The 10,898-nt window shown below is 38.5% G+C and overlaps 1 protein-coding gene across 1 annotated transcript; it reads right to left on the bottom strand.

Annotated features, from left to right (window-relative positions):
• Positions 1 to 1,261: 1,261 nt before the first annotated feature.
• Positions 1,262 to 10,888, bottom strand: cmpk2 (cytidine/uridine monophosphate kinase 2). The gene is made up of 5 exons (XM_088909242.1): positions 10,188 to 10,888; positions 8,557 to 8,671; positions 7,721 to 7,922; positions 6,459 to 6,692; positions 1,262 to 2,515 (listed from the first exon to the last, which is right to left on the bottom strand). The coding sequence occupies exons 1-5, from the start codon at positions 10,857 to 10,859 to the stop codon at positions 2,395 to 2,397; spliced, it is 1,344 nt and encodes a 447-aa protein (XP_088765368.1). The 5' UTR covers positions 10,860 to 10,888; the 3' UTR covers positions 1,262 to 2,394.
• Between the last annotated feature and the right edge of the window lie 10 nt (positions 10,889 to 10,898).

Genomic DNA, 10,898 nt, shown 5'->3' on the forward strand with positions numbered 1-10,898 from the left:
GTCTGTTGTATTTCTTCTATATTGTTTGAGACAACAGTTGTGCAGTCGCAGCCAGTATCCCAGAAAATATTTTACGAAAATCCCTAAAATTTGGGTCAAAAACAGATGTCATGATCATGCTGCCATGCTTAGACATCATACTTGGCTTCACTACTTTGTTCTCTTCAATACCCAAATATTAAATAGTTTTTCCACTTCCATTAGTACAATTTTGGTGAGAGATGCAAAGAAACAATATGAATATTCAGGTTGCATTTAATAAAAAATCAGGCATTGTATTTTAGGGACATTCCTGTTGTGTGAAACAATGCAGAGGTATTTAATATGGAAACACTGATAAAGCTTGCTTCTCTATTATGTTGCACATAAATTAAATTTCCACTCTGCATGCATGTAATGATATAACAACATAAGCTATATCCCATTAATTGTCATGTAAATTACATCTACTAATGGCAGTTACTCTAATCATGAATGTTTGTAAAAGACTGGTCTAAGGTAAATCATTTTGTCTTTTCATGTCTATTTTTCAAGCCATACTAACCGTTTACCTAATAAATCTTCTAAACACAGAGCCTACTGTATTTGCTCTAATCACTTTAAGCCTGGAGAGCTAGGGACTGAAACTCAAATTTTTTTATGATAGTGCAGAAAATAATTTAACTGACTTAACAAAACATATCCCAAGGCACAAGACAAAAATGGGCAGTACTGTTGTTGCTGCCTCATTCAATACTTCTTAGCTCCTGGGTTTGATTCTGGACTGCGAAACCTTCGGTGTAGAGTTTGCATGTTCTCTCCTGGTGTTTGTATAGCTTTTCTCTACATGTTCTGGCTTTTTTCCGCATTGAAAGATATACTGGCTAGGTTCCACAGGCTGTTATACATTTTCATTTACTCTGTGGACCCTCAATGAACTGGATTTCTGTACAGGGTAAGAACAGCCATGTGCTTTCAATCCCAGCTTACACCCTGTGCTCCTAACACAGGCATCAGGTTGCAGTAACGTATGAATAAATTTAGGTAGTTTATTTATTTATATGCTATATATACAGTAAGAACAGCATCCTATCACAAGTTATTAAATACAATTCCCACACCCTCTGCCCACACATGCACAAGAAGAACATTGTAGAACTACTTAAACATTTGTAAAAAATGCCTCTGTGTCTTCTCCGCTTTAAATGACAGCAGATGTTTATGTTAGACACACATACTTTAGTATGAAAAACTTGTACCAACGGCAAAACCTTAAGCTGAAGTTAATGAACATCTTTTTATTGCTGTAAGAGAACTGTTTTTTAAAATAATGACAACTTGTTATCTACACAGGACAGATGTCTCAGTTGACAAATGGAAAGAATGGTGTTCATATGGAAAGAAATCAAAAAGATAAACAGAGCGAACTTAGCTTGTTAATTAGTTTTCAAATCTAACAAAATTCAAAGTTAAACAACTGTGTGTGACTGATTTTATATGATGTATGATATTATATTAATTTTGCAGTGTAAGCCAGCTGCATTCTTCTCACTGTAAGTACATTTTGTTTCCTATCTTGTCTTGCATTAACAGTGGGGTGCAGTGGACCACCTTTCCTTTTGAAATATTTTCTCCTGGGATCATTGTAACAGGTTCTGGACATAATTCACTGTGCCTCACAATGACCAGGCAAGTGTTTTGATTTCATTTAAGAAACTACAGATTGATTCATTTCATTTACCAAATAAAGGAAAAAACTGTAACCTACTGTAAAGTGTACTGTACACTAGTTTCCATTACGTGGCTGTAATGATTCTGTTTGTGGTTTGGTGAGTTTATTTGTCACACCAACTAAGTATTCTAGAACGTAAGATTCTGAAAAAACTTCCCAAAACCTAATACACTGAAATATGCAGGAACGGACAATTAGCAATTTAGAACAGCCTGAAGCCCAATGAGGATGTCATGGAAGGCTCCAGTTTGTACAGCCCTGATATACCTCACCACTTCAATTGCTCTTCAGAATTTTCCAAAGTACTTTGCAGTTACTTTGTATTAGAATAGTTGAAACAGCAAATAATCTGTATAAAAACAGAAATAGATATGCATGATGTCCATGCAGTTTTTAGCCAGAAAGGAAATAACAGGAAAAAAGGGGCTTTACAATACTCAATTATCATAGATGTATATATGTATATATATTCAACATGTACAATGTGACAGAGTCCAAAATATTTTGAGTTTGAAGAGTTCTGTATTCTGATTTTGTGCTTTTTTGTAAATTCCATAGTCTTGAGCTGACGTTTTTGAAAGCAGGCTTCTAATGCTGATTACCAACACTTCAGTGCCATCTAGTGCTACTTAAACATTCAGGTTTCTAGAAGTGGAAGGCTTCTTCCAGTGGAGACCACATCTTCACATGTGGCATTTATTGTTAATTAAAAGTAGCACTTCTTTCAAAACCTCTTCTCTCGCTGGACCGGCATCAATCACAGCACAGGCAGGATCTTCAATTCTCTTGAAGGCTTCTTCCACCCTACATGAAGGAGGAATCATAATTCCAGTCAATCCTTTACTTCATTTCTACATTGCCTCAACTTAGATAGCACAGTTGAGAACACAGTGTATGAACATATAGTAATAATAAAAGTAATAATAAATAACAAAAAAAATATTTAAGACGGACATTTAACTTATTTTTCTTGAGATCTTTTTAGGCCTTATCTTTTGTCTTCAGCAATTTATTTTTTATCTCTTCTTAGCCTTTTAGTCACGTTTTAGCCTCTTTTGAAACTTGTAAAACAGTATAAAGCCCTGGAAAAAGTACTTAGACCCTTATCCATAAGGGACAGGTAGGGGTGAAATGCTCATGTGTTCTCCAAGGCAATCCATTCCCATGACTATTCTCCTTGAGATTACTATTAAGATATAACAAATAGCAATGTGTCTTGAGCGTTTTTGTTTTGAACTTATGCAGAACTGCAAATTAATTCAAAAATGTAAAAGTCACAATGCTTACCCCTCATCCTCCCAAGAAGGTGTTTGAGTGAGACTCACCAACTACACAATGATGAATTGTGCCCATTGTTTTTCCCATGGACTTGGATTCATGTTGAAAGGAAATCTTAAAATGTTTGGAGCTTAGTGCTGGGTTACATTAAAGTTGGAATTCTCAAACAATCTTATACTGTAATTATCTCAGTGAATAGTAATACTACAATGCTAGTATAAATACTGTCTGTAAATGATTGTTTTCTACAAAATAGATATTTTGTATTTTATAATAGGACTGTTAGAACAAAATACATTTCAAATAATACGGTTGGGTGCCTCTGGAAATATTTACTAGTATTTTATTTTTATCTTGTGGTGCCATTTTATGGCACAACCTCAATATGAAATGGCTCATTAGAATAACCTAAGAATCTGTCATACTTTAAGACTACGCTTATTATATTTTGTATTGATGTTCCTTTACAATTCCATGATCAATTTCTCAGCCAGAAAGGAAATAACAGGAAATTTAACCTAAAAGTGGAAATTCATCAAGAAAGGAAATTGCATTTCCAGGCTATGACATTATGCCCAAGAATTAATGTGAAGAGAGAAAATTGATACATTTATTTAAGATAATTACATTTCTGTATCCTTCAAATACATGTAAAATTCTCTTGTTCACATTGCGTTACACTAAAACCGACTTGGAATGTGCATGCTGTTTTCCCTTTTAAAAGCTGTAAAGAGATCTAGAAAACGGTAAGAAGATATTCCTATCAAAGATTGGATTTCCTATTGATCTTCTGAGGAGAGATAGAAAAGCACTCAGTTTAGCATTTTGGGGCAGTGGACTACAGGTTTAAATGTAATGTTTCCACAGAGGAAGTCAGGGAAATAAGCAGGCATGATTAAATCAAATTTAGCTCTGTCCAAGCCTCCCACAAATCATTTTCAACTGCCAGAGCCACGTTTCTCTGGTATTCCAAGGTCAACTAAGTTCCACAAAACCCTTTGTTCTGCCTATTTGTTTACCACTCCTGACAGTTTTGGTTTAAAAGTGGGACTGGTTCAAGAGATATCAGATTCATTTTGATGCCCCGTTTAGCGAGAAAGGTGTAGCAGAGAGCAATATCCAAACACGTGTCAAAGTTCAAAGCATATCTGAACATTTTTTGCAAATGCTAAATCCATCACAGAACACTCACATTACCTTCACATGATATATAAAACAGCAGCAGCAACCAGCACTGCTTTTCCCATATGGGAGAGCAACATTAAGATCTGCTTCCCTTCCCCCACTCTTGCTTGCTTGGAATAAACAGGAGACATGTTAAAAAATAAGTTTTAAAATGCACTCTGCCAGGTGTCATGCTGTTTTTTTTGTTTGTTTGTTTGTTTGTTTTGTAATGTTTTGTTCTATTTCATTATAAAGTAGCATTATACAGTAACTGCTACTGAAAGGAAGTGGTTAACAGACACAAGGGGAATGAAAGCAATTTCCACAAGTTATTTTGGATCATAAAAAAACAACATGGAAACTTGACAGCAAATTTAAATAAAAGTTCCAAAAATACACTCTTGGGTTTGCGATGCAATGAATGGCCAAGTGTGATGTACTGCACCACTGAGCATCTGGGAAACTCTATAAAGCTCTATGTGAGATTATTTGTACATTCCTATTGGAATGTAGGAACACTGGATTTTGGATCATTCACATAGATAATAGCAACAAATTATGCAACAAACTGTTGAATTGCAGTGGTAATATAAGTTGCTGAAGTACGGCTGTATATAAGTTTCTATTGGACTAAACAGGAGAGGCAGAAGTGCCGCCATCAATACATATTAGATGAGAGGATTTTAGAAAAACACAGTGCAAAAGATAAAAGATTCCATAAGGAGAACTGTTTTTTTATATACTGGAAAGAATAAAAAAGGGAAATTGGCAGTTATCACTGCTGTCTTACAGCTCTCTTCTCCCAGGTTTTATTCTGGACTGGAGAACTTTTTGTTTGGAGATTGCACGTTCTGCCTATGTACTGATTGTTTGAGGTATTTTTTCTAGTTGTTACCACTTACCACACAACCGTCCACAAGCAGACTGGCTAGGATGCAATTCCTCCATCCAGCACAGGCTCAGACCTGGCACAATCCTTTCCCACAAAAAGTGGTTTTCAGATAATGGATGAATGGATGGAATAAAGAGAAGCTTTGTGTGAGGTTCAAAAACATGCACCTCTGAGCTGATGGCTGGCATTTAATTGAGATGATGCCAGAATAACCAAACTGATTATTTGTTTGGTCAGCTTTGTTTGCAGTCTTTACATCAGGGATGTGCAGCTCCAGTCTTCAAGGGCCCAAATTCTGTCAGACTTAACACATGCTTTCCAGTGACCAGCTACAGAGATCACTTTATTGGCCATATACAATTTCTTGCATTAGGAATTTGTCTTTTCACATACCCCAGTTTGCTCTCCATGAGACACACAGACAGGGAGAGAGAAGCCTGGGGTCAGAGCGCAGGGTCAGCCATTTATACGGTGCCCCTGGAGCAGTTGGGGTTAAGGGCCTTGCTCAGGGGCCCAACGGAGTAGGATTCCTCTGCCGGCCATGGGATTTGAAAAGGCAACCTTCCAGCCACGGGCGCAGATCCTTAGCCACAGTGCCACCGCTCCAAAAGGCTAATTAAGACCTATAATACTACTTCTTGCCCAAATGATTATTCAAAATAAGGAATTATTATCAGCTGAACAAAACCAGAGGGCTGTGTTTTAAGGACTACACACACTCATCACTACCTTGCAGCATCCCTGGAAGATAGAAATTTCTTCCATTAAAAGAATTTACTTCTGGATGCCTATTATTATTTTAACAACATCCATTTCCTTACACTTATATAGTGCTTTTCTGGACACTCCACTCAAAGCCCTTTGCAGGTAATAGGGACTCCCTTCCACAACCCTAAATGTGTAGCCCCACCTGGATGATGCAATGGCAGCTAAAGTACACCAGTACGCTCATCACACACCAGTTATCAGTGGGAAGGAGAACAGAGATAAGAAGTCAATTCATAGATGGGGATTATTAGGAAGCCATGACTGATAAACACCAGAAGGAAATTTGGCCCGGACACCCTACGTAATAACTTGCAAGGTTTAACATTTAACCAACTCTAAAAGGTTAACTAATGAAAGTTATTTATTTTGCTACAAAGTAGTTCATTCTGAAGGTAGGTGCCTCCATTAAACTCTTCTTTTTGCAAAGCATTTTATTGACACAGGGATGAAGCTGGACCCTTTGGGAAAAGAAATCAAATTATCGCTTGTAAAAGGGGTTGTGGGTTTCAAGAACTGCAAAGCTCATGTTACCAAAATGTACCTCTGTCATAGATACTGGTCTATTGATCTACTGTAGCTTCTAGTTAGCGGGGAAAATATAAAGCAATAATTACATATAATGCAATAAGAATATAATGTACCCACTTTTGCCGGAAAAGCTGGTTTGCCTCAAGCTCTGCCTCCTCTTTTGTCTTGTCGCCCCCCCGGGCCCGCAGCCGACGCTGGCGCTCCGCAGGGCTGACTGTCAGCAGCACCACGAGATCTGGCTTGAGCAGGTCAGAGGGCCAGCGGTACACTTCAGAGCTCAGAGCTGGGAGATTCTCCGCTTTCCCGCTGACTTCGGTTGCAATTGCATAGGCTGCAGTGCTATGCCAATACCTGCAAATCAGTGAGTAAATTAAGAGGTGTGAATTCATCCATCCATTTTCCACACAGTTTATCCAGTACGGAGTCATGGGGGAGCCGGAGCCTATCCAGGTACTGTATGCATTGGGTGCAAGGCAGGATACATCCTACAGTAGATGGGGTGTCCATTGCAGGACACACGGGCACACACACTCACACCAGTGCCAATTAAGCTGCCAGTATATCCTCAGACTGTGGGAGGTAACCCACACAAACAAGAGGAGAACATGCAAACTCCACACAGATTGCACCCCAGGAATTGAACCTAGGGCCCCAGTGGTGCAAGGTAGCAATGCTAACTACAGCACCACCATGCCACCACAGAAGTGTCAATGCACATCCTATTTATTCTCAGTATGTGAATATTTCAGTATTTCTCAGCATTTCAGAATGTGAATCATAACTATTGAAAAATGAACGATCCATTTAAAGCTGAGCTGTGCGATGGTACCAGATGTCTCTCTGAAGGGACCTAATGTGTAAAACTGACTGGCCTAGAAAAACACGAGGTGTAAGGAACTGAAGTCCTGAGCAAATTAGATACAAAATTAGAATTACTGCTTCAGATAAGAAAGATACAATTCAAGACTGAAGAAAAATTATAAAAATGATTTGCTTTCCAAAGTCAAATTAAAAAAAATCATATTGGAAGAAGTAAGAAACAGAATTATTTCTAGTTCAAACAAAAGGGGGTTTCTGAAGCTAATCCACATTCCCGTCACTGTTATACATTGCGTTCAAATTAAAAAAACAGAATTTAATTTTTGAAATCATTCCAGTCCACCAAAATAAAATCTTAAAATTACAGAAAGTCTATATTTCATTGTTAGACCTAGTTCTCCATAGTATTTGTATTCTTAAATAAGAAATAGTCATTAATTAAAGGTGCCAACAGATTTGGAATCTAAAACATACTGTTATTTCATTAAAAAAACATCTTTTGACCTTTCTCTGAAGCAGGCAGTATTTTACCTGTATTTATGAAGAGGTACTTTACATACCTATCAACAATAACAGTTGAATGTGCTGACTGTGTTGCTATCTGGCCTGCAGTGATGTAGTTCCCTAGGGCATAGAAAGCCCTTCTGATCAGAGGGGGTTCAGCATCAAATCGTGCTCTCCATGAAGACAGACACTCAGGTGGAGACTTCAGCAGAGATCCTTCCAGAGCCTGACTGAGAGACTGGGTCAAGGTAGTTTTTCCTACATCGCAACGATAACAACAGAGGATAATGAGGGTGGGGAGATGACAACATGGGCAGAAATGGAAAATGTCCAATTCAGATCATTCATATGCATTCTTGTCTTTACACTTTCCCCTCTCAAGATTCATCTGTTGAAGGGATGTGCTCTTATTTTCTTTTGTTTCATTCATTCGTACATTTTTGAGGACACACAACGAAACACAGACTGAAATTTCATTACTGACCAGACCAGTATGGTTGTAAGACTGCATAGGTCTCAGCCCAATAATAGGTTAACTTTTGGAGAAATTCAACTCTTATCTATAAAGAATCAGTATGAAGTCATGAATAGAAAGGCTTTTTCTTTTTCTAGACCAAATCAATAAAGGATAATAATGCAGTACAAGCTTTTGAAAGCTTGTTACATCCTCAGTGGATCCATTTTATGGAAATGTGTTTTTTTCTCTCTTCAAAAGACTAATTTTGTTTAATCACAAAACTAAATCCAATTTCTAAAGCTTCTTTAATGAGAATTAGAAGTGGACTGGTCTGTAGTAAAACATTTACTGTAAAACAGGTGGGATTTTTGCTATAGAAATTATTTGGAAGATATTATTTTACTATTATTTTAAAAACACCCTCAATAACCTTACCTGTTGCATCCAATCCTTCTACTACAATCACAGGAAAGGTGCCCCTTTTCTCCGAACTTAAACATTGTTCTGCTGCCTCTAACACTTGTTTTGATTCAGGGATTATCTTTATACACTGAGGGAGAGAAGACAATGAGTTTATTAAATGGCAGCCTGATAAATGTGCACTTTGGCAAAAGCAGGTTTAGCGAATTTAAACTGCAAGTTACTAAACATGTACAGTATAAATGTGCATATTATAGACTGTAAATCAATGAATGACCAGCAACAATTACATTTGTTGTGAGACAACAGAAAAGGATTGCTAACTGTTAGGAAATATTCAGAAAAGTGTAGCATTCAAGTCAATTTTTGTAATTACTGCATATATACAATGTATTAAATTCCTTAAGACTTTGGGAATAACAGTGAATGTATGATCTAAAGACACACATGGAAAAGAGCGAGTGTTTTAAGGACAGAACCAGGAAACAATTCTTTCCACAAGGGACTGTTGGGTCGGAAACATTCAACTGCTCTGTTGGTAAAGCAGATTCCCTGGAATCATCTTTGGCTACTAGAAACCAAACCGGCAAATTCGGCTGAATGGCCTCCTCTTGTTTTGAACCTTTTTACATTCTGTTGCCACTTCATTTGTAGCCTTTTTGAATACAGCAATGTCGACTCTAAACGTTCTTACTTGATATGTTGTAACGAATACGCCCCTGCGCATAACAGGGATCTGGGGAAGGTCTTTTTTTACCTCAGCCGGCAAAACCCCTGTTGAGCGACGCCGGAGAGCCGGGTTCGAGCCCAGGTCAGGGACGAACTGGGGCGGGATCGGCGAGGGCAGAAGCTCTAGAACCCGAATTCGCCACAAGACTGTATTGTAACGCAACGGGGGCTCAGGCGGGCGCATTAGGTCGGCCCCCCACCGTCGGGGGCTCGAACCCGGGACTCCCGCGTCACTCAGCAGGGACCCAGCCCGGTGAGCTAAAGAGAGATTTCTCCACAGCCCAGCGGCTGTGGTCCTGCTATTACTGGGAAGGGCGGTGACGTCACCTGCTCTGGTAAGCCGGCTCTTACACAGTGTCGGCCGTAAGCGTTACAGTATGTTTTGGAATAAGGGAAGGGCAGCACTTATACTATTCAATTTACACAAGTAGAATTGTGGCAATAATGTCTTAACTGTATCTGTCCGTTGTCTGGTATAAGTCTTAGTCACTTTATAGGTACGTTCCTAAAAATAAATGAGTGGGAATTTAACTCCAAAACTCACATATAAAGTATGCATATATTTGACTTAACATGATTACAAATATTATCTTCAGGGACAGCACTGAGTCTATTTTATGTCTTTGCCACTAGGCGGAGACTTTGCCCGATTTACTCCCCTTTAGTCAGCAAACCAAGATGCGATAACATTTGAAGATGCGTCATTATGGCAGTAGTGCAAACTTCAACCCAAGCAGTTTTTATTAGAGACATTCTCAGCAGTCACTTAAAAAAAAACATTTAATTCTAATACGCCAAATCAAGTCTAGAAGAACTGCATTAGTTTTCGTCATTTCAAATAAAATATTTTTCAACTGAATGATAGTCACCATGCTGTAATCTGAACCGCAAACACAGAATAGTATTTAAAACCCTACCTCCTTTAGAACGTTGTAAGCCTCTTCAAAGCTATAGAAAACAACGTTGTTTATAATATTGGTCTCTGACGGGTGGGTAACTGGTGTTTCTGTAGGTACAACACAATTTTTTTTAACCACTGTCATCTCCCCTTGATCAGTCCGGGACCAAACATATTGCCACCACAACTTGTCGTCTTCTTCACGGACATAGGTGCACAGATTGAATGAATACCTCTGAAACAGTTCTTCAAGTACTCGGTCAGTCTGTTTAGTATCCTTCGAGTCCTGAATGAAAAAACCCTTAATCACAGAGTTTTTCACGTCTGGCTGAAAGTCGACAAGATCCAAAACGTTGCAGGTTTTGGGTAACCTGGAAACTAATGTGTTTTGAAGGTCGCAATGTAATCTTGCTCTTTGTATTCTGTCTCCTGTGGAGACGTGAATGGAATAACTTTTTGCGCAATCGAATAACTTTTGAAATGCCAGATCGTCTTCGTAATCTTTAACTGAGGGGTTTGCGTTTAAGGCAAAATAGACGGGATATGTTCCTCCGCCAAGTTCTACTGCGAACTTTCGGAGACACCATCGGTTTAGATGACACAAAGTCAGAGGTCTTGCCATAGTCAGAATGCAGGCTTGGTATTGAAACGGTGTTTTAAGAAACCGTGCCACTCGTCTGATGGGTATCATGATACCAGAAACACAACTGGAAATGCACACGACTAACCT

Source organism: Atractosteus spatula, chromosome 2 (assembly GCF_055471065.1).
Source record: "Atractosteus spatula isolate fAtrSpa1 chromosome 2, fAtrSpa1.hap1, whole genome shotgun sequence".
NCBI classification, from domain to species: Eukaryota; Metazoa; Chordata; class Actinopteri; order Semionotiformes; family Lepisosteidae; genus Atractosteus; species Atractosteus spatula.